This window comes from Camelus ferus, chromosome 3, assembly GCF_009834535.1.
Source record: "Camelus ferus isolate YT-003-E chromosome 3, BCGSAC_Cfer_1.0, whole genome shotgun sequence".
Classification (NCBI taxonomy): Eukaryota; Metazoa; Chordata; class Mammalia; order Artiodactyla; family Camelidae; genus Camelus; species Camelus ferus.
The window spans coordinates 87,495,346-87,520,407 of record NC_045698.1 but is presented as its reverse complement, the minus strand read 5'-3'; the positions used below and the strand labels follow the sequence as shown (position 1 = coordinate 87,520,407).

The 25,062-nt window shown below is 37.5% G+C and overlaps 1 protein-coding gene across 4 annotated transcripts in view; it reads right to left on the bottom strand.

Moving 5' to 3' along the window:
- The window catches only part of GRAMD2B (GRAM domain containing 2B), a 100,206-nt gene extending 77,081 nt beyond the window's left edge, over positions 1-23,125 (bottom strand). For 2 of the 4 annotated variants that reach the window (XM_032476621.1, XM_032476622.1), the window contains exon 1: positions 22,983-23,125. In XM_032476621.1, coding sequence (XP_032332512.1) covers positions 22,983-23,110 — 128 coding nt within the window. In that variant the 5' untranslated portion in view covers positions 23,111-23,125. Of the gene's footprint in view, positions 1-13,301; positions 13,554-22,982 lie in introns of those variants that run through there. The other 2 variants (XM_014564942.2, XM_014564941.2) reach the window with 2 other exon arrangements.
- Between the last annotated feature and the right edge of the window lie 1,937 nt (positions 23,126-25,062).

The following is a 25,062-nucleotide window of genomic DNA, read 5'->3' as shown; positions in this document are numbered from 1 at the left end:
AAGTTCAAAGTCAAATCATCTTCTCAGCCTCCCCCTGCAAGGCAGGTAGACCAATAAATGAGGCACTTTCCAGCAGAAATATACTTATTAATACTTAATAGAAAGATAATTTTTTTAACCTTCTGTTTAAACAACTCAACCTAAAATTTTGCTGCTTTATTCATCTTCAAAAGCTCAACTCTTGGTCAGTAATTGGCATAATTATATTTAGTAATGTGGACAATTTAGCAAATCTTGAAAACCCTTAAAAAAAACAAGCCTGTAATGATCCTATACTGTGAAATATTTAAGTTATGCTACATGGTTTTCTATTTTAGTTATTGTTATCTTAACTTGCAATCCAAAAAACCATTTTTCAAAAATACCGTAAGAATAAAATAATACCTAGAAGAATTCTTTCCTTTTTTCTCCCCCAGAAGGAGCTTGTAATTTTAAACTTTTTATATATCACCTCATTTGACTTTTTTTCTCCTTTTAACTTCTCAATTGTCCGGAAAAATCCTGTTCACAATAGCTCTTTCCGTTTTGTGCGATGAGGAAAGACAGAGGGTAAGTGATTCGCTCCGGGTCACAGAGGCCGGCCATGGCCAGACCTGGGCTCTTTCCACTGTTTTTTCAGTACATGAATTTGGAGAAATAACATGTTGAGTCAGACATGAAGAAACCTCTTCTCTTAGTGTCTTTATTATTATTTTACTGGAGAATCAGCTAAGGTTGGACAAATTTACAAGAAAGCCAAAGCCCAAAGGCTCAAATTCCTGACTATAGAACATTGTTTAACCTTGTAGCCAGCAACACCGTTGGAAAAATGTTTCGGTCTGATGTGAGACAGAAACTGACCATTTTAGTTTGTCTTTTTTTCTAGAGATAATTACATTTCTTTCCCCAGGAGAGCTGTAATTTTGAGAAAACTACTTAGCCCAATACTGGTGGGGGTTTTTTTCCCCCTAACTTATTTTCATATTTCTTTGAGATCACCATAATATGAACTTCAGCCATATCGGAGAAATGAAATAACTTGACAGCTGTTTGGCTCTTCAGGTCCTCATGTTTCTCCATGTTTCAAATATATAAAAGAAAATTTCTCCAGCTTTATATACTTTTACCTCCCTGTGTTTAGCTCTCACTAAGTCATTTATAAAAGAATGCATGGGGATAATAAAATAAATAGGAAAAAAAAAAACCCTTAAGGTTTGATACAGGATTCTGTGGATTATGACTTCCAACTGTGTTTCTATAGTAACACTTCACCTTCCTGGTAACCATAATACATCAATTCTGGAGGGCCTTACTTGTGCCAGCCACCCTCTATTACCCCTACCTAATCCTCAAAACAGTCCTAAGAGGTGGGTGTTATTTGTCCCATCTTACAGATGAGAAAACTGAGATTTAAGAAGATTAGATAACTGGACTAAGGTGACACAGTTAAGTGGTACCTGTGATTCAAATACAGGTCTGAGTAACTCCAAGGCTACTGCCCTTTCATCATATGCCACCTTTCAGACTAGGAATATTTGAGATTTGCAGATACTAACTACTATATATAAAATAGATAAACAACAAATTCATACTGTATAGCACGGGGAACTATACTCAATATCTTGTAATAGCTCATGGTGACAAAGAATATCAAAATGAATATATGTATATTCATGTATGACTAAAGCACTGTGCTGTACACCAGAAACTGACACAACATTGTAAACTGACTATCCACCAATAAAATACATACATACACACACACACACACACACATATATACACACACAGAGTAAATCGAAAAAAAAAGAAATATGTGTTGGCTTTGGTGTCACCCACAGCTACTGTGTGGTCAGCCTCCAAGATGGCCCCAGGTGATCCCCTCTCTTGCTTTTTTCCCCCTTGCACAGTCCTTTTACACACTGAAACCCAGGGTTGACCTGTGTCACCAACAGAATATTGCAAAACTGCAAAATACTTGTTGATTAAGTACCGTTTGGGGGAAATGTAATTCCAAGCAGAGAGGAAACAGGCACAGAGGCGTGAAGATATGAATATGAGGCATGTGTGAGGGAGTATCTATTAAATTAAAAACCAATGTTTTATGAAGTTATTTCTCTTATACCTAATTTAATTCAATTTTATAGTAATTAAATTTATTTTTACACTTAAATTAATTCACTGTGAAATTAAGTTAAAAATAAGCTTATATTTAAATTTATGGAAACAGAAGTTTCAGCCTATATTAATCCTTGTAGCCTTTTAGTTGTGTAATTTTCCCCTCTCTTTTCCCAGTGGCAAGGATAAAACACTTGGGACCACAGTGAGGTAAAGACCACAGCTGAGATCTAGTAACGAATCCCTGTGGAAGAGGGAGAAGGTCTAGACTCTGAATCAGAAAGTCTGAGAGGTCATGACTATGACATTAGCTACTCTCCCTGCACTGAGCAGGTGACTGACTTGTGTGCCCTGCCTGTTCTGCTGACCTTCAGCTTTCATAGGGTGAGGTCAGCAGCACCCCAACAAGGGTCAGCCTCACTTGTCAACTCAAGGGAGCTCTTTATTTATCCATCACCCACCACCATTTATTGTCCATCCAACATTAACATTGGTCATTGTCTAGTTTCTGCTAGGCACTGTGCTGAGTGATTGGTTAGGAATGTAAGGCAGCAGAATGAGGAAGAAAGACACAGAACAAGTGAAGCTGAGTGTGTGAGAAATGCTGGAATGGAAATAAACAAAAGGTACAATGTGAGCACAGAGAGAGGGAGACAGGTGTCAGGGTGGGCTTTCTGAAGGCAGTGATACCTGGTCCAGTTTTGAAAGACAGCTCAGCACGTACTACGCCAAGTGACAGCCAGAGAAGGTTCAAAGGGCCAGAACAAGCACACACGGCTGCAGCGTAATCTTTCTGGCGCACGAAGAGGGCAAGAGATGTGACAGGGGAGCCGACCAGGTCACAGAGTGTCCTCCTCACAGTCCAAAGGCCAACTCTCTGAGATAAAGGGACACACTCATATGACCTCGCCGTACGACACACTCGTATGACCTCCTGCTTCCTGGTTTCTTGCCCCTGTTGCAGGGGCATGTTTGGAGTGAGGCTTGGTCATAGCACGTGGTTCTGCCCCCTTGGATTTATTAGAGGGAATTAAATAGAAGTTTCTTTTTCTCCATGATGATCCTGGCAGCTGTGAGTTTTTCACATCAGGCCAAGTTTATTTTGTTCCACTAAACATTTGAAATGTGCTGTTTATTTCTTGATCTAAGTATTGCAACATGAGGATTAACAGGAAACAGGCTGTGGGAAATTATAGTTTGGAGAGTTAGGCTAATAGTTTAATGTTCAAGGTGCACGTGCATTGCCTACCCTCTATAGTAGCCTGAGCACGGGTCTGTCACCAACAGACAGTGGGGCCTTTAGCCATTTATTTATTCCACAAGGGTCTCTGCTCACTATACTTCCTTCTTTTTGCCAGGTGCTCGGTGTATTCCTAGCCTCTCCAAGCTCTAGGCGATCAGTGAATATTCCCATTATCCCTCCGAGGCTTTCCCCCACTGCCTTACAGTAACCACAGCTACCATTCGGACATACGCTGTGTGCCAAGCACTTTATGTATTATCTCACTTAACACTCTCCACAATTCTGTGATTATCCCCACTTTACAGTTGAGGAGAGTGAGGCACAGAGAGACTGCACAGCTTAGGAAGTGATGAAACCAGACATACACCAAGCAGTCCTCCTTAGGCAGAGCCTCCCAACACAGAGATTACAGAAGGTATTCCGTAACTTTCTGTTTACTGAATGAAATTACCCATCATATTTGTTCATCACCACTCAAAAGTTCGTAGAGCAAACACCATTGTCTTTTTACAGATAAATTTAACTGAAATTCACAGAATCATATAATGGCTCAGTATAGAAGTTAGAATCCCAGAAAGTCTTTAGTCTTTCAGAGAATCATGCCTACTTCTGAAATCAGTTTCCCCTCTTGGGTTGTAAAAATCAGCCTAGATGCGATGAAGAAACTGAATGAAATGACCCTTGAAGATGGATTCGATTTTTGGAAATAGCCCAAATAATTTGAGCCAAGCCAGGTAAATAAACTGGTCAAGGAAGTTGGATAATGCTGTTTTGGTCACATATCTGTCTGTGCATTCACTACATGAACTAAGTTCATTGGCTTAATTTTGCCTTATGGACAACAGAAAACTTCTCTTCCTTTTCTGTTACTTGCTTTCCTCACCTAAGCAATGTAAGGAAAAACTGTAATCCATCAGTGAAAAGCCACCAAGGTTTATAAGGTCACGTCTGTAAAAAGTTCCCATGAGTAAGCCTCTATGCAAATAGAGGAGACTACTATTATTACTACCGCTAGGTTACACAGAAACACTCATTCATCACTTACGTACTTCTTGGCCAGGCTTTCAGTTTGCCCTCATGTAGCCCCAGTTACACACAGAAGCAATCCTAGGACCTCCACTTCAATTACCCTTGGCTGGTTTTGTTTTGTTAAACACAGAGGAAAGAGAGAAAGAGAGAGAGAGAGAGAGAGAGATGAAGGCAAATAAATAAACCTGATTTTTGAAAATCTGTGATGATAAAAGGCTTTTAATGAAAGTGGGGATTCAAGTTAAAACTCATCCATAATAGATTTCCACAAGGTTTTAAAACCTCACTTAAAAAGTAAGTCAAAGATTAAAGCATAGATTATTAAACTGTGTTTTTTTTTAAAAACAATTTTAGGTGTTCTAAAAAATTGAATGAGATGAACACTGATCAAAAATATTTTTGTAAAATTAGTTTTTCTATAAATATTTTCAAAATTGCCAAAAGTGAGGGACCAATAACAGGCAGTCAGTTATCAGCCAACACGCATACCACTCAGGACTTCATCCCCTCAGCTGGCAGAATCCCACCTGCCTCTTCACTCAGCGCTACAAAGGACACAGCCTGTGCCAAGGTCTACAGGAAAAACGCTCAGGTCTGTTGGAGTACACAGACATAGAAGCGGTTAGAATCAGTAGCAGACTAAGGTTTTGTGAAGGTGAAGCTTGTACAACTTTAGGGTCTTCTTTAAGAAAAATTTTGAATTAAAAATTGGATGTGAAAGAAATCAAGCTATTAATTTGAAATAGCTGATAAATTCCATTACACCTCCAAATCTAGAAAATGAATGTTGCATCTGATAAATGAACTGCCTGACGTCCTCTATGCTACTTTCTTATTTTTAACTGATCCTTGTCGATCTCTTCATATGGCAACAGTTTTGTAATGTTCTCAATAAAGAATTAGTCTAGTCTTTTCTCTAGAAAAAGCTGAATTTTTACTGATAAGTTAGACATTTTCTTCCAGATTCAAACCTATTCTTGGTAATGTTATGCTAAGATGTGATGTACTTGTGACACACACAGAGACAATGGCTGTTTTTAGTATTACCTTTGGGTTTGTGCCCAATAAACACAGGGATTATGATAAATTGTGTAATAAGCATAAATAAAGTTTGGTATAGTTATAATTGTATGAGCTGCATTATCAAGTATCAAGTCCTAACAGGAGAGAACTTCTGTTTTGACTTGGCATTAATGAGAACAGAATCCAGCACTTACAACTGACAGGTATGCTGATGGGAAGAATTTGCCAGAGACTAGCTTCTGGCTCTGCACACTTCCAATTTTGTTTCTCTTCCACTACCCATATACTTCTGATGCACAGCACTTGTAGGACATGTTTGTAGGATGAAACCATCTCTGGCCCCGCACTTCTGTGTCACCAAGCAGGGCGAATTTGCTTGGTGGGGAGTGGGAGGATTCCTAGCAGCCAAGATGACTAGCAATAACATACTTTATGCACAGAGAAATGACAGCAAATCACATAAATATATTCCACTAATCTCAAATTAAATGTGTCTCCAAACAATTTCCCCTTGGCTCACAATGCCAAAAAAGCCCTTGGCCACCTGATTGGAAGGGAGGGTAGTGAAGGAAAAATTGAAGTGGAGAGAGACAGCAATTCAAATTGTACTTAAAAGTTTAAAAAAGCGTATGACTATGTGGAATCTTGCTAGGAACCTTCCTAGGGCCCATATAAGTGAGGGTAGAAGTTTAAACTTCTTTGGTTTTGTAATAAGTACTCCCTTGATGGCAATACTTTCTGATAAGTGGTTAATATGGGATGTGGTAACAACAAATAAGAAAAGGTTGCTCTATTTACCATAGCTAAGACATGGAGACAACCTAAATGTCCATCGACAGATGACTGGATAAAGAAGTTGTGGTATGTTTACACAATGGAATACTACTCAGCCATAAAAATAATAAAATAATGCCATTTGCAGCAACATAGATGGACCTGGAGATCATCACTCTAAGCGAAATAAGCCAGAAAGAGAAAGAAAAATACCATATGATATCACTTATATATGGAATCTTTAAAAAAAAAAGACAGAAATGAACTTACTTATAAAACAGAAACAGACTCATAAATATCGAGAACAAACAAATGGTTACCAGAGGGAAAAGGGAATGTGAAGGGATAAATTGGGAGTTCAAGATTTGCAGATACTAACTACAATATACAAAATAGATAAACAAGTTTCTACTGTATAGCACAAGGAACTATATTCAATATCTCATAGTAAAAGATCATGAAAAAGAATGTGAAAATAAATATATGTATCTTCATGTATGACTGAAAATTAAGCTGTATACCAGAAATTGACACAACATTATAAACTGACTATACTTCAATTTAAAAAAATGCAAAGAAAGAAAGAAAGAAAGAAAGAAAGAAAGAAAGAAAGAAAGAAAGAAAGAAAGAAAGAAAGAAAAGGCTGTTAGTTCTGAGGTGTGGAAGTCAGGGGGCCAAGGTGGGGGTCTCCTCTGATGTTATCCTAGACCTTTCAGGAGGTGCACCTTGAAAGATGAATAGGAATTTTCAGACTTCTTGCGCATTTAAAAGCCTGGTGACAGGACAGAGCACGTATATGGAGAGGATACTGGGTGCTTTGTCTAGACTGTGGGCAAGTGTGTGGCACAGTATGGCAAAGAGACTGTAGGTTGTGTGTCCCGGGGCAATGCCAGCTGCTGGGGAGTTCTATTTTCACTTGCTTGGAAAATTCTAAGTCTCCTGTCCAAGAAGCTATTCCTCTACATGTCCTCCTCATTCTAACTTCCACAGCCCCACTTCATTACATCACAGTGCACTTCATTCTCGGCCTTCAGACTCAGCATCCCTTACTCTCCTCCAGAGTTCACTGGTCCTGCCACCCTGACCACACCCACTAAGAACAGATTTACTCCATTCCCTGAAATACTCGCCTCACACTCAGGACACTATTATCTTTCTCCTTAACACAGTGCTGCTTTCTTTGATTGCTACCCCCACATCCTTGTTCCTGGAGAAGGAAGCCCATTTCCTAGAACTTAGCCTCCCTTCAGCTTCCAAATATCGCTCTTAACTCTGTAACTCTTGTTAACAGGAGCTGAGGCCATGGGCTTTCCTAGTAAAAATGGGTCAAGATATAATGTCTACTCTGTTCTTGTTCTTCAGGTACCAAATAGTGCTTCTATCCTTTCCCTTATAGCCAGAGAAGTGGAATTGGCTAAAAAAAAAAACAAAAAAAAACAAAAAAAAGCAAGGCTCTTGGGACAGAGATTAGGTAAGAGAGAAGAAGAGCCAGTGTCTCGTCTTCTCACTGGTGACAACTGGACGAGCAGAGGAGCAGAAGCAGAGTCACTGGAGCCACTAAGTGGAGGCCTAGTTAAGGTGCCTCAAGGCTGCCTTGCACCTGCCACAGTCATCACTGACCACAGCCTGGAGTGGTCCCCAAACCAGAGCCCAGAGGATTCTGAGCAGGCCTGGGCTCGTCCCACCCTGGTTCCACATTCCAGCTTAGTACTGTCTCATATTTGCCCTCTTTAGTTATCATCTTGGACCTTGTTTGTGCCCCAAAGCCCATGGCACCCCATTCAACACATTAGCTCCCCTGGGCAACTTTCATCTTTGCCTGAAACTGAACTAGACTGATAGTCTAAAAAGGAATAGTTTGGGAAAACAAATTTATTAAAAGCAATAGATCTGATGGCTAATTTTCATAATAAATCTCCAAAAACTAAATTAAAAACATTTCTGATTCTTATTTGCTGAATGACTAATTTATGGAACTATTAATTCATCACAGCTTTTTTCAGTCTATTTTTAAAGCTTAAAGTAATTCACGTTTTTCAAGGCTGTCCAATGTTCTGTATATTTTGGGAAATGATGACTTCTTGTGAATTTTGAATGTTGAGGTGCTTTGCACTGTATGAGTGTGAAAGATTTTCAAACAAGGGTCATCTCAGTGGAGGCCAGGGAAGTACTCAGTAGTTTCAAAAATCTCTTAGAAAACACCAATTAGATGGAGATTTTTTAACCTGAGATAATTCAGGCTGATAAAACCTGAAATGTTAAAAGCACACCCTTTTAAATTAGGAACAAAATGAGAATGCCTGGAATACTATTTGTACTCAACATTGAAATGGAATCCCTTGCTTGTGCAATAAAATAAAAAAGATTTAAAAGGACTAAAGATCAGAAAGGTAAAAACAACTTATTTTTTTCAAATAATATTATTGTCTACAAAGAAAATGTCTTTGGCTACAAATTGTTAAAATTAATAAGAAGATTTTGCAAGAATGTGGAATATAAGATCGATTTAGAAATTTAATTACATTTCTGTGCAACAACAACACAGGAAAATGCAATTAAAAATGTATTTCCAAAAGCAACAAAGGTGTAAAGTACCTGGGAAAAAAATCTAAGAAATGATGTGTGAGATCTTGTGTAGAATATTCTAAAACTTTATCGAAGGATGTTAAAGAAGACCTTATCAAATGGAGACCCACACCATGTGTATGAATAGGTATATTTAACACCATAAAATGTCAAATTTCCTCAAACTGAGGAATAGATTAGAAGCGGTTTCAATTTTTCAAAAAAGCCTTTACTTGACAAGCTAAATTCTAAAATTTAAGTGGAAGAGCAAAGGATCAAAAGTAGCCAATCTCTTCTGAAGTGGGTAAGATGTGTTGCTTTATCAGATAACAAAACTTTTTATTATAAAATGATATTAATAAAGACAGCGATGTATGGTAGAGCTGGCATTGTAGATTAATGGGGAAAGGAAAGGCTATTCAGTAAATAATGTGACAACTAATTATGCATACAGAAGATTAAATGATGCCCTAATTCATACCAGAAACAAAAATAAATTCCAAATATGTAAAGGATCCTACTTTGAAAGAAAAACATACTTTTGGAAGAAAATACATAATAACATTCTTATAACCTCAGAGTAGGGGAGGATTTCTCAAGTCACAGAAAACGCAAATTACTAAGAAAATGAGAAATCACCTCACACCAATCAGAATGGCCAATACCAACAAGACAACAAATAACTGTGGAGAAAAGGGAATGCTCATGCACTGCTGGTGGGAATGTAAATTGGTGCAGCCACTATGAAAAACTGCATGGAGTTTCCTTAACAACTTAAAAATAGAACTACCATACAATTCAGTATTTCCACTCCGGTGTTTTTATATGAAGAAAACAAAAACACTAATTCGAAAAGATATATGCACCCCAATGTTCATAGCAGCACTATTTATAATAGTCAAGATATGGAAGCAACCTAAGTGTCCATAAACAGATGACTGGATCAAAAAGATGTGATATATATATATAAAATACACACACGTATATATACATAATGGAATATTAGTTAGACATAATAGGATTGAAATTTTGTCATTTTCGACAACATAGATTGACCTGGAGGGTATTATGCTTAGTGAAATTAAGTCAAAGAAGGACAAACACTGTATGATTTCACTTATATGTGGAAAACCAAAAAATAAAATAAATGAAAAAATATAACAAAACACAAAAAGACTCATAGATAAAGAGAACAAACAAATGGAGGGGGAGGGGTGAAGCAGGGGCAAAATAAAGAAGATTAAAAGGTACAAACTACTAGGCACAAAATAAATAAATTACAAGGATGTAATTAATGTGCAGCACAGGGAATATAGTCAATATTTTATAGTAACTTTGTATGGAGTTATAATCTATAAAAATATCAAATTGCTACTTACACCTGAAACTAATATAATGTTGTAAGTCAACTATATTTCAATAAGAGAATAAAATAAACAAGTTGATAAATTAAAAATAAGAACTCAGACATAATAGAGAGCATGAAGAGACAAGTCATGTGCTGGAATAAAATGTTTGCAACACACATGGCTAACAAAAGGTCAGTACCTGCAGTACTTCAAAAGCCATCTAAAATAAGGAAAAGCTAGTAACCTCTCTCCCCTCATCTCTTTTCCCAAAGAGCCCTAAATCCATAAGCAGGAATTTTACAGAAGAGGAAATGAAAATGATCAACAAACGTGTTGAAAAGATGCTCCTGCAGTATTAATAAGGGACAGGCACATTAAAACCATTTACACCGAGATGCCATTTCACACCTTCCAGATAAGAAAAATTAAACAATCAGACAATGGCAATGTTGTTGAGGCAGCAGAATAACTGCTGGTAGTAGCATACATGACACAGAACTTTGGAACAGAATTTGACATAATGAGTACAATTAATGATGTCCATTAATAAGAGGAATGGCCCAGTAGTTCCCCTCCTGGGTGTGCACCCTAGAGACACTCTTGCACAAGCACCTGGAGACACGGGCACAATGGAGCACTGCGTGAATAAGCAACAAACTGAAAATAACCCAGAGAGGAGCCAGAACGCCCTTCTAAAGGGAACATCACGTCATGGTACTTCCCTGTTCTAAACCCTCCAGGTGCCACCCGCCGCCCACTTCCCTCCCCTGGCCCAGGTTCCTCAGGACACAGACCTTTCCACCTCAGGGCAACATGCTCCTTCTCAATGATTTCATGCTTGCCCTTTTCCCCTCCTTGAAGTCAGCCTAAACATCACTTCCTCAGAGAGTCCTTGACTTGCCACCACATATAAATTTTTTCCCATCTTATTCTCCATCTCTGCCCTGGAATTGTTTCCTACAATAATATACCTAAGTATTTGAATTATATATGTATGTGTACATTCATTCATATTTTTTTTGCCTGTCTTTGACATTAAACTTCTAACCTATGTGAGGGCAGGTCTACCTCATTTATGATTGTATTTGCTTCCATACAGCCTGGCATATAATAGTTACTCAACAAATCTTTGTTGAACTGCATGACTGAAAAAAAAGACTACATAAAATGTATCTGTGCCTATTTGAAGTGGTTTGTTGATCTGGCAGTACATTTGATTAGCTCTAATTCATGGGAAGGATAATGGGATATCACAAGAATCATATAAATTCTTAATGTTTACTTAGCAGGTAAAGGGACGTATTTATCTATCTTATTTTTTTTCCTTTTTTTATTGAAGTATGGATGATTTACAATGTTGTGTTAGTTTCTGGTGTACAGCATAGCGATTTTTTTTTACTTCAAATAACCAACATGTACCCTAGTACCCTAATCCTTTGAATGATTTTATACACAATACGTTAAGTAGATCTTTCAACTAGACTAGAACTTCTCCAGTGCCAGACAATTTGGAGGTATGTGTAATGTTTTAAGACTGGCTCCAATACACATTAAAAAACCTTATAGATACTAATATAGAGATTTGATATTGAATACTCAAATATGCAGGAGAAATAGGCCTGGCCTTTTTTTAAAAAGGCTTGAATTTAGGTTGATGCAGATTTTTTATTTCATTTATTTATCTATACTTATTTAAATCATATGTATTACATTTATTTAAATTATACTTTATATATTGTATATATTTTTAATATTTTTTATACATTTTAATTTAATTTTATTTTTCCTGGTTGATTCTTGAGCTCCAAGAATAGTTCGCATTACAGTCAACGTAACAGCAGGATTAAAGCAAGAAACACTCAAAGTTCAGCAAAATATGGAAATAATGCAAAAGTTTTACATTTTCAATCACAGGAATTGTGCTTTTGCTTAAACAACCATAATACAAGTTAGGTAGATTCATTTTAACGATGGATGGAAAAATTACACTAACTTTAAATAGATATATTAAGAAACATTTTGCATAAATTCAGGCTCTTGGTCTCTAAAACTTCTTTTTAAAAATTACTGAATTTGTTTTCCTAACCTGACAGTCTGATATATGAATGCTATTAAATGAAGTGGAATTTCTTTATTTTCTATTTAATTTTTAAAAGCTGTAATTTTGAACATTTTTTTGTGTAATTGATGAGAAATAAATCAAATAATCGACTTGGGATACGGTACTATGTAAACGCAAAGTACAGGTGGAGAGATTATTCTTCTGCCTTCACTTGATAAGTTTATCTGGCAGTTACATTAAAGTTTACATCATATGGAAAGTAAATTTTTGCTGGTGAGCACCCTATAAGGTATATAGAAGTAGAAATATAATGTTGTAAACATGAAACTTACACAATATTATAAACCAATGTCACCTCAGTTAGAAAAGAAGTTTGCATCAAAGACGGATGAGGCATAACCTATAAAAATTTGAATCACTGTGTTGTACACCTGAAACAAATACAACATTGTAAGTCAACTATACCTCAATAAAAAAAGAAGTTGGATGAGGAACTTTTTCTTGTAAATGATTTCCGCTTGCACTTGATTTCCACATTTTATAAGTGGCTAGAGAATTATTATGTGATAAAGCAAAAAAAGAGTAGACAAATGAATTTTCATTAAAAATACATAATTATCAGTGGTTTCACATAGATATGAATATTTACAGCTAAAAAGGATAAGTTCTGAATATAGTCAAAGCTGCTATAAATCACTGTCCAGCAAGTAGTTGAACCAGAGCTCAGCTAGTATTATTTTAATATTTAATTTAGAAAGCTGAAAAGAGTGCAATTTTAAAATATTTTAAAAATTACTATTTTGATAATAGTACAGTAATTTTGATATCAAAGTAAGGTTTTTGGTTTAGCAATTTGGCTTTACTTCCTATGAGCCCAAGAATGAGTCAGGAATTGAGGAACTGCAGAGCCAACTAGTTTTCTACTACTAAGAAAGTACTAAAGAAGGCACTAATAATTATTTTCCCCTAATGGTGGTAAGAGTTTCTATATGCTCAGCAGATCACGTCCTTTGCTATAGACCACCTTAATATCCACCGGCCCAATAGCCTCGGCTGAGCCTTCTCCTTGGCTGATTGCTCCCTCCGAGGATGAGGAAGGAGCTCTCCAAGGAACACCTGTCGGTGCCAAGGCCATCGGGGGCAAACGTGATGCACCCACCTGAGAAACACCGAGCCCGGGCTGTCGGGGTTGCTGTACGGGACCTCTGCGCCCGCCTTGCTTGCACTGCTGGGAATCTCAGACCGGAACACCGCGTCACTGGACGACTGCAGCCTTTTCTTCACCATCGTGCACTTGTCAATCGCCAGGTCGAGAAATAAGCTCAGGGGCTCATTTCTTAACCTCCCTGATAATGTGAAAATCTCTGCGTTTTAGCTTTGCTGGGTTGCCGCATTGCAGGAAGCTCTTTCTTCACATGACTCCTAATCTAGCTGAGGCGATTTTTTTTTTTTTGAAGTCAGTTAATGAGTAACATGTAAGTATGACAGAGTGGTTTTCATCCTACCCACAGTTGCTCTGAAGGAAAAGTAGATATGTTTGGAAATCCATTTTTCAGTTTACTGATATAAACACCATACAACTCTGGATATAGGTAGAAAGATCTCTGAAGTAAAGACTCAAAATAAAAGGATGAGGTGCAGAGAAAGGCAACATCTAAGCATGAAAAGCAGGGATGCTTTCTCTAAACCTCTGAAAGAGGAATGTGAATGTGTTTTATGCCTTTATATATGCAAGAAATAACCAGCCCACTTGTGTGTCCCAGCCCACGTGTGGTAAGACACACAGGAGCTTTCAGGCTGTGCTGCTTGGTCCTTGGGACCTGAAAAGTCCTGGAGTTCTTAGGGAAGCCATATGTACAAAGTCAGGAGAGCCCCAACATTAAAAAACAGAACAAATCAAAAACACTAGGAGGCAAGGGATCCAGTTCCATCCATTGCTTTCTGGCTGTGTAACCACAGGAGATCCCAACCCTGCTGAGTTTGGTGTCTACCGTGCAACTCTCACAAGATTACAATGAAATCATATAGAAGAATATGCTTTGCATTATCATTCTTGTTACTTGGAACCCTACTAAAAGCAGGAAGGAAAATGAATTTCCTATGTGATGATATTCAGCCACTTAAGGTTTATGCACAAGAAAAATATGTGTCCCTCCACTCATGTCTTTTAGCAGCAGTAAAGGATTTGGTCCAAAGTAGCTATGTTCTCTCTCTTCTGTTTCCCTTGTGATTAGTAAGTGACCTTGGGTAATGTCTGGCTTAAATGAAGTCCACAGATTCTGATTGTGGAAGAGGGCAAAGTTTCCTGGGAAATTAAACTTTTAGCCTTGGTTTTGTTAGCAGTTTCTTCCAATCAGCTGATAACCAGCCAGGGACAATTTGGGCTGTTCCATGTGCAGTACTGACTCCAAGTGCACTTTTGAAATTAGACAAAGTATACCTTTTAGTGGGATTTTACTGGTGCCTAACAAGGTGAACAGTTTATCCCAGTTGGTCCAGGATTTTCTGTTTCAGCACTGAATGCCTCACATCATAGAACTTCTTAAGGCTGGGCAAACCAGGACAAGTGGTACCCCTGGTTCCAAGTGTTGTCTTGCTACAATTCTGATGGTGCATTACACCCAGCTGCCCTCTTTATCCTTTTTTGATAGTGCAGTATCTATATATTTCTCTTTTTCCCCTTAGTTTCCCCTTATGTTCTCCCTTTATGTTACAGGTATGTTAGAAATATGTTACATAAGCTAAAGTATACTAAACTGGATTAATCAAACCCATCATAACCTAGAGATTATCATACCAAGAGAAGTAAGTCAGACAGAGTAAAACAAATACCATATGGTACCACTTATATGTGGAATCTAAAAAAACCAACACAAATGAACTTACTTCAGAACAGAAATAGACTCACAGACATAGGAAACAAACTTATGGTTACCTAAGGGGAAAGGGTAGGGAGAGGGATAAATTAGGAGTTTGAGATGAACAGATACACACTACTATATATAAAAAAGATAAACAACAAAGACCTATTGTAAAGCACAGGGAGTTATATTCAATATGTAGTAATAACCAATAATAGAAAATAATCTGAAAAAGAATGTATATACATATATTAACATATACATATATGAATCACTTTGCTGTACACCTGAAACTAACACAACATTGTAAATCAACTATATACACATCGATTAAAAAAAAATCAAACCCAGCACCATACCTCATATAATATCAACAACCTGCAAGGTAGTTTGCTCCTTGTAAACAAAAAAGTCTAATCAGCACAGATATTGTATCTAATGAAGCATAGTATGCTACTGTTCCCCAGGCAGGTTTGGATTTTAACTGAGGGCAATGCTTAACTGAGGACAAAACATCTCTAAGGAGGAAATTCCAGTGTTGGTAGCCAGTCTTTGGACATATTTTCCAATAGAGGAGCTTTCTTAATACTCAATCAACAATATTTTATCAGCAAGGCTCCATGCTAGCTGCAGTGAATGATACAAAAATATTTTAAGAAATGTATCCTTGCTATAATAATGTAGCTAAGAAGAGAAAATACACATAACTGAAAAGTTACCAATAAAAGAGGGAGGAAGGCAATAAAACAGGCTAATATTTCCTCAACCTCTGTACTACTAATATCTTTTGAGTCTATGTAGCATCTCTGCTAGATTATTTCAGAATCACATCTCATTTTAATCCTTGCCCAAACCACGTTTTTACAAATGATGAAAATGTATCTTAGAAAGGTTAAGCAGTTTGGCCATAATTAAGTGGTCATAAGAATGTGGTCATGCCATAATGGATTCATTCATTCAACAAATGTATTGAGCATTTACATTTAAAAGGAAGCAAGATCATTTGAGACTGGCATGATTTAGGAAAGCCTAGTGGAAAAGGTGGAGTTTGAGTTGAGGTCTGAAGAATGAGGAGATATCGGAAAGGCAGAAAGGGAAGGGAGCAGGGCTTGTGAGCAAATTAACAGGCGTGGACCAAGTGTGTATGGGAGTGGAGAGTTTGCACTGGGGAGGCAGGGAAAGAGCTCTGAATATTTAGATGGAGGCTGAATTATGAAGGACCCTGAAAGCCAGCAGGTAGTTGAAGCTTTATCTTGTAGGTGTTGGGAATAAAATGATGAAAGATTAGTTTGATTGCCATGGGCATTATGCTTTATAAGCAGAAGGGGATGAGTGGGCTTAATATAGCCATCACCTAGTGATATGGTTACTTAATCTATGCAGCAACTACCAGTCTACGGGAGGCAGCTCCGAAGAAGTTGAAACAGTATTGACTGAACTCTTATGTAAGATGCTGGGTTAATTCCTTAACAGAAGAAGTTGTGTCAGAGATGAGATTAGCTGAAACTCTAGAGCATGGGTCACAAACTCAAATGCCTTCAAGAGCCAGGAAGGTGAGTAAAACTATGAGGTGGCACAGGCAACAGAAGTCAGCAGAGAGTGGTGGAACTAAGTGGAGCACTTGGGCCCTCTCTGGGGGCATGTAAGTGGTAAACTACAAATGCTGGTGGGAGGGGCAACTCAACCTATCTGAGGGCAGGATTCAGCTGTGGCTTTTGCCCTGAATTTCACTTCCTGATATGAGCTGACTTTATGTTCAAACAGGAATAAGGTTCTGATGGCACATAACCACTGAAAGAAAATGTGAATTTTGACAAGCTTGTTTTTGGAGTGGGGAAAGAAGGGGGAGGTAATTAGAGTTATTTACTTATTTTTAAGGGAGGTACTGGGGATTGAACCTAGGACCCTACCCGTGCTAAACACACACTCTACCACTGAGCTATACTCCCCCTTACATCCCCACCATGGTTTTATTTTTAGAATGAATGGCAGTTGACTGCTGTGCATCAATCTACATCTGCGAGCACAGAGCTGCCACTGTTTGACCCCTCTGACTGCTTAGATGTGGCTTCTGCTCAAGATACTTCTAGCCTTTGCCACAGCTTTTGTTTTTATGTGTGAAAATTAAAACAAGGACCAGGCAATCAAAGGTAAATAACCGGAGTAGAATATTTTTGTAAATATAGCTGTGAAAGGAGCAGAGACACTGGCAAAAAATGAATAATGTATGATAAAAACTAGAATACAACAAAAATGAAGGTAGCAGAGACCTTTTATATCCTTACATGGAAAGTAAGATAAATAAGCAAAACCAGACAAGATGAAAATTGACAACTAGCAGCAACTTTTAAGTAGGACCACCAATGATTGAAATACTTCAATTTTCTGATGCTCTCCAATAAGTCACAATGTTCTATCCTTATAAACAGAGATTGAAAAATAGACTGACATAGAAAAGAGAAGAGTGAATGTGGGCTCTCCACTTGGTAAATTTGGTTAACATCTCTAGGTTTTTTTTTGTTCTCTTCTACTACATGAAGAGAAAGTAGGCTAGATTTGGCCTGCTGACATGTTCTGTTTGGCCTCTACCATGTTTTACAAGTAGAAATTTCCTATACATTTCAGAGAAAACATGGTTAATCTGGCCTTGCCTAGAAAATCAGATCTGACAAGAGTCTGACAATAGTCTGGTATTAAGATGCAGAGCCCCCTTGTGATGGGGCTGACCTCTGCAGTTTACCACAGTCTCTAGCTTTCCTTATTGTCTCACTCTGCTTGCTTTGCTTCACTTATTCTCATAACCTGCATCTGAGTTTAAAATCCCCGGCCTAGGTGATGTTGAATCTTTTCTCTAGTTCTAGTTTTCTTTCCTTAAACCCTGCTCATGAAAGTTTCACTGTAAAATTTTTTCTTTCTTCAATGAAACAAGGTCCATGGTTCCAAGAATTTTGTCTTGTGCAATGATGATAATCTTTGATTATTATATCCAACCATTCTGAAGTTCACAAATAAAGAAAAAATATACCTACTAGTGTCAGGATAGATAGGAGGTGGGGACCAAACTGAAAATACCAGAGAAACAGAGCTTCAAAACTAAACTTTCTAAGGAATGGCATACAAATTTCTATTTATAAATAAACTAGATTTTACCTATGATTAAGCAACATAAATATTTGTGCTTTAAGATTTATCTGATATGTGTTTTTTTTCAGATTAGTATTAATAAAATTAGTTTGTAAACTAAGCCCATACTCCTGCCATTTGATTAAAGGGCCCTATGGCCTGGTGGAGTTACATGGAGATTCAGCCTCCATCATGGAATAGCCATATTTAGCAAACCAGTTGGGTGTAATGTGAATATGCCCACATTCCTGGAGTGGGCTGTGTAATGTTGTGGTTTAGAGTGTGGGCTTGGGGGTCAGGTTGCCTGGATTGGAAGGGTGGCTCCATTATTTCCCTACAGTGTTACTTTAGAAAGGTACTTACCCTTTCCAAGCCTGTATAAAACAACTATTGTAATAATAAACCACAGTGGAAAAGAATATGAAAAAAATATATAAAAGACTATTGTGAGCACTTGATGATAATGTAAAGTTCAAGCATGAAACCTGTACATAGTAAGCATTCAGAAAATACCACTGATGAGGAGAAGGAGGGAAGATTATGATTTCAGCTGGTCATATTTCTCTAAAGTTGAGTGGATTCTTCTTATTACTGAAAGTTATGATTTCCTTTTCTGAATGTCACATTAGTTGTGTGTCTGCATGTGGCTTATAGAAGACTTAATCCCACAGGGAGAGCAAGTGTTAACAATTTGGGTCCGTAGGGTGTTGACACTGGTGGCCCTAACAGCCCTGCCAAGCGGCCTGGAATATTCCAGTCTAACTAATGGACTAAATCGTATCTTCCTCTTGCCTCAAGCTCCTTTATTCGGTGGTTTCTGAGAGAGGTTAATTCCTCCCCTAAAGTCGTGAGCCCTTCTCTGAGATGATGTGGAGAGAATGACTGTGTTGCCCATGATGGAAAACTATTTCTATCTGCAGCACTTGGTTACTTCAGAGAAAGTTTTGCTCTCAGGAAGATTAGAAAGTGATCTTGTTATTCCAATAAACATGGTAATATCAGACTTAAGGCAATCTTTCTTTTCGTGGATTTGGTCTTGGTCATATTGGAGAAAGAAATTAGAACACCCAAGTTCCAGACAGTAAATACGCCCAGCATGGCTGATTTTAAGCTACCAACGTGATGCCACTGAACAAGGCTTTAGGAAGAGGTACTGATCACTAGCTCTTGTGAGCCAGTACAAGCTGACTTCCTCATGCTGCAGTAAACATTTAAATGTTCCAACTTCAGTGTTTGGTAAATGTCTAAATTGGTCATTAATTACAATATTTAGAAATTTCCCCAATTCTCTGATTTTTAGGGATTTTCTCCCCATATCTTGCTGTTGGATTCCAGAGCCAGTACATATTTTATTTAAAAACACAGACTCTTTGTGTTTGAATTCTTATATTGCCATTTAATAACTTTAGTTTTCTAATTTGTAAAATGGGAATAATAATAGTATTTACCTAATGGGTTTGTTGGGAAAGTAAATTAGTTAATACTTGTAAAGACTTTGAATATTGCCTGGCATATAATAAGCACTCAGTAAGTTGCTGTAATTATTATTACCAACATTTATAATTACTCTGACCAACATTTATAATAAAATCATAGGGCCTTATTTAAAGTAACTATCTGTTTTTGAAGGTTTTAGAAACAGCTTAAAACATAATTTACATAACATAAAGCCCACCTTTTAAAATATATAATTTAGTGATTTTTAATTTATTTACTGAGTTACACAACCACCACCATTGTCTAATTTTAGAACATTTTCATCACTCCCAAAAGAAACCTTGTACCCATCAGCATTTACTCCCCACCCATCCACCCCCTTCCTTCTCTGCCCTAGGCAACCACTCATCTACCAATGTACTTTCTCTTTCTATATGAGGCATTTCACATAACAGTTATAGAGAGAAATTATCTATTCTGGATATTTTATATAATTAGAATTATACAATATGTGATTTTTTGTGACTGGCTTCTTTCACTTAGCATGTTTACAGGTTTCATCCATATTGTAGAATGTATCAGTAATTTATTCCATTTTATGACCAAATAATATTTCATTGCATGGATATAACCACATTTTATTTATCCATTCTTCAGTTGATGGATATTTGGATTGTATTCACTTTTCGACTATTATGAATAATGCTGCTATGGTAATTTGTGTACAAGATTAGTGTGGAAATATATTTTCAATTATCTCGGTTATATACTGAAGAGTGAAATTGCTATATTTAACTTTTTAAGGAACTACCAAACTGTTTTTCAAAGTGGCTATATCATTTTACATTCCAACCAGCAATGGATGAGAGTTTCAATACCTCCATATGCTTGCAAACACTTAGTATTTTTTTTCCTTTGGATTACAACATTCTAGTACATGTGAAATGGTATCTCATTATGTTTTTGATTTGCATATTGAGCATATTTTTCTGTGCTTAGAGAAAAATGTACTCAATCCTTTGCCCATTTTCAAATTGGGTTCCTTTCAAATTGGGTATCCTTTATATATTCTGGATACAAATCCCTTTTCCAATATATGATTTGCAATATTTTTTCCCCATTCTTTTCACTTTCTTGATGGTGTCCTTTGAAACACAAAAGTTTTAAATTTTGATAACATCCAGTTTATCAACCTTCTATTTTATCATTTGCGCTTTTGGTGTTATACTTAAGAAATAATTGCTTAACCCAAGGTGGTGAAGATTTACTCCTATGTTTTCTTCTAAGAGTTTTATAGTTTTAGCACTTACATTAGGGTAAGATCTTTGATCCACTTTGAGCTAATTCTTAAATGAGTCATGAGGTAGGGGTCCAACTTTATTCTTTTGCACATTGTCCTAGCACTTAATTCTTTCAGCAGTTTTTCTGACTCTATCATTGAAAGTGAATTGACCATAAATGTTAGGGTTTAGTTTTGGTTATTTTAAATGATATACTTAGAAATGTATTCACAATTGGTTAATTTGATCACTACTGCTCCTTTTAAAGATATTAAAAAAAAAATCTTTTTCATCCAATCTATGTAAGTCCAGGGCTCAGAGTTATGGTATTTTTGTTTTATCCTTCTTGGTAGTCCTGAAATTGTGTGGTTTTTTTTAGATGGTGGTTTATTTCACCTGTTTGTAAAGGTGGTATAACAAAGAATGTTAATAATGATGATTCTTCAGGCATGTAGAAGATCATGAACTATCATCATCTCTTAAAGACTGCCAAAGAGACAAAGATTCTTACACAAATACATTTCTATGTTACTGTTGATTATGTCTCTTCAATTTACCATTCATCTTGCAGTTTTTTTTTTAAACAGTGGAAAGCAGTAAGGCTAGGTTGAATTTACAACAGCTGACTGAGATGGTACTGTCTGTGATAGTTCAGTCTTAAAAATTTATTTCATGGTATCTCTTAAGATGTGAGTCAGGATATAAGCATGCAATTTATGGAGGAGGAAATGCACATGGCTAATAAACAAATGACAAATAGTCTCTACTAGTTAAAAAAATGCAGATGATGACCCCCGTTAGGCAACAAATTGTCAGTTTTTAAAAGGTCACCACATTTGTGGTGACAGTGGTAGGCTTCTTAACATGCATGTGTGCAAAGCTGGAAATGATTCCATAAAGGAGTTCCCATCCTCATTTTGCGAACTGCAGAGACATGGACTGTTTCTCATTAGGTTTTAGAGGCGGGAGGACAGAGTGTGGAAAGCAACTTATTTATTGTGTAATTTCTACATGCCTGGCACTTTACATGTGGAAACTTATTTAATCCTATAATGCTAAGAAATAGGTATATTTCTCACCATTTCTGAGATAAGAAAACTGAACTCAAGAGAAGTGGTCTTTTTTTTCTAGCTCATGCATGCAGTTAAAAAGCAGCAGAGCTGAAATTCAAATGCAGGTCTGTACATGTAAGCCCTGTGTCTTTCAACTGTTATACACAGTCTTCCCGAAAGGAAAATAAAACACATGGTCCCTAGTTTCTTTGACCTACGTACATTTCATAGCATGTTTTCTGTTCCCATCATGCCTCACACAGGATTGCCTCCAATGTCCTTGTGTACCCACCAGGATGCCTTCAGATGTCCTTCTGGAGGCCTTCTCTTTATTGCCCCAGGTCTGGGCTGAGCTTAATAACCTTCCCATAAGAGAATCTTTTGAAGATAGGATTCTTTGAGGGATGTTTAAGCAATTGTCATTGGAATTCTAGAGGAATTTTTTAAAAAATTAAATAACTCTCCCCTATACTTGGTGCTCTGTTAGTAGTATTACAAACTTTAAACTGGAAAACATGGCCAAAGCCAAAAAACCAAAAGCTTAACCCACAATGCCTGCTTACAAGGAAGCCAAAGAAACTAACCTAAAACCAAATGTATCTTTCTGGATTAAAAGGAACTTAAAACCAAAACATACAGAGTTGACAAAGCAAGGGTGACAGTGCAATGTGTTCACCCCCTTTTCCCTTAGCTGGAATACAGTGAGCTCTCCTGGACAAGCAGTCCTAGACTGCATCCATACTTCTGGCCTCCCTTAGCATTGCTTGTTGCCCCTCTGCTTGAGTTCTCATTCCTCAACTTCCACAACATGTAAAACCTCAAACTCTGCCAATTCTTTTATGCAATCAACCTATAAGCAAAAGGCATGTGTGTCAGAGGTTCCTGAGCACCTGAAAGCATGTGGGATCAGTCATGTTTTTGCTCAAGTCCTTGATGATAAACAAGGAAACTGCCCTCAATGGGCAACCACAGATCTCCTCCGTGTGGAGACTTCCTGTCTTTGAGATACCAAAAATACCTTTCATATAGCAAAGAGGCAACACTGTATTCCCAGCTACTTTTTCCAGGTCTGGGACCTGTCACTTACAGTTCCTGGTCTGGATCCATTGGCTTCACTTCTTTTCCCTGGAGCCCACTCTTCCAGGGCGTGAGCTGTGCTCGGAATGTCTGCTGGATGCTCCTCTTTGCTGGGAGAGACTGCTGTCTTCTCCACATCTTTTGGAGGCCGGCTGATCTTCAAGAGACTCTGAGGAGTACCAGGAAGGAACTTTATGTTTACTACTGATTTGGCCAATGACAGCCCTTCTGGCCAAGTGGCCTGACAAGTGCTATAACAGAAGGTTTCTCTTTCAGAGTCTGCTCAGAGGGACAGATCAGCCACACCTGAAACCCACATCTGTGGGTCAGCAATTGACCACAGAGACATTCTATGAACTCCTAAGGTAAAAGTATTGTCTTGCCTCAGGAGTTTCATTTTCTCTTGAGGCTGGTATGGGGTTACTTCCATTGACCCCTATTGATGATCTATGTCTTACTCCAATCCTGATGTCTTTCCTCAATTTAGAAGATAGTGAGTATATGCTACCTCAGAGGTTCCTCCCTAACTCTCCCTAGATAGTTTTCAGTTTCCTCCTATGAGTACATGGCTATGCATTATTTAAATTAAATATATCCAACATAACAGATTTGATATTCTCAAAATATTGATAAAATATCAATATTTTATCACCCATGTCTCATCTGTACTTTCTATAATCAGAATATACTTTTTTTTAAAGAACACATTTTGTACTGTTTTCATAATGGTTCTTTCCTCATGGTGGGGGCTCAATAAATATTTACTGATAATAAACCTGTTATGCTAGAAGCAAATGCACAGAGAAGTTGATCTTCATTATTCTTCTTTCTTTTTAGCTGTTCCACCATGACACTAATGCAAACACAAAAGTTGCTCATTAATTAGAAGAATAATAAACTAACATTAAACATTTTTTTACTGTGTTTCAAATAAAAATCTAATTGGCTAAACTCAAAAGTAAATATTTTTAAGTATTAATTTTAATCTAAGACCATTGCAAAACAAAATGTATGTAGGGAGATGATTAGTTTTTATAGGAAATACTAAGATGAAGATTTACATAGAGAAGGAAGAGTGCAATTTGCTTGAGTTCAAAACTAGACAATAGAACAAGAGACTTCCATGCATGAGATTGTTAAGAATGCAAATAACTTTCATTCGTATCCTCCCTTTCTGACTCTTTCAATAAAAATTTGCCTTCCATCCTGTGTTAGATTGAAGGCATTGATGATCTCAGTTAAATTAATGGCTTCTCTGTGTGTCTACCCACTTGGCTTAATAACTCTGTAGTCCTTGCCTCTCTAACTTGGGCTGCCCTTGTGACTTGCTTTGGCCAGTATAATGTGGCACGAGTGATGTGACAGTTCTCAGTCTAGACCTCAAAAAGACTTGCCCGTTTCTGCATCCTCTCTGGCTTCTCTTTGGTCACCATCACAACATGCCTGCTTTAGGAGCTTTTGCTCCAGGTGAGACCACATGGAGAGGACCTGAGTTTTGCCAGCCTTAATAGACCACTCAGCTCCCAGCTGATGTGTCATCCGACACTTGACTGAGCTCAGCCAAAATCTAAATCAGCTCAACTACCTGCTAAGCTGTGGATTCATGAGAAATAATAAATAGTTGTTTTAAACCCATATGTTTTGAGATGGTTTGTTACGCAGCAATAGCTAACTACTTCAGATTCTATATTCATATTATTAACAGGGAAGATGGTAATAGCTTCTCCAGGGAGTATAATAACTCTTGTCAGCTGCTCGCACTAAATGAATGTAATGAATGAATGAGAGTGTCTTCAGTTTCAGTATATGAACTAGGGGGATCTCGGGGAATGCAGTGGAATCTTCCTGGGATAATAGCCGAATAGGCTTCAGAGGACTATTATCAGAAAGATGGAAAGGTAGCTTTAAGGTGGGGTAGAGGACATCTTTTAAAGACCTCAAAATCATATTTGGTAGACCTACAAACTATTGCCACCACATCCCCCCTCCCCAGCCTCCCCTTCAGTCCCCTACATCCCATGAGAAACTGACAGCAGCACCCGCCACTCACTCTCGTCAGGTCTGTGATGGAAGTCCTTCTTCTCACCTCT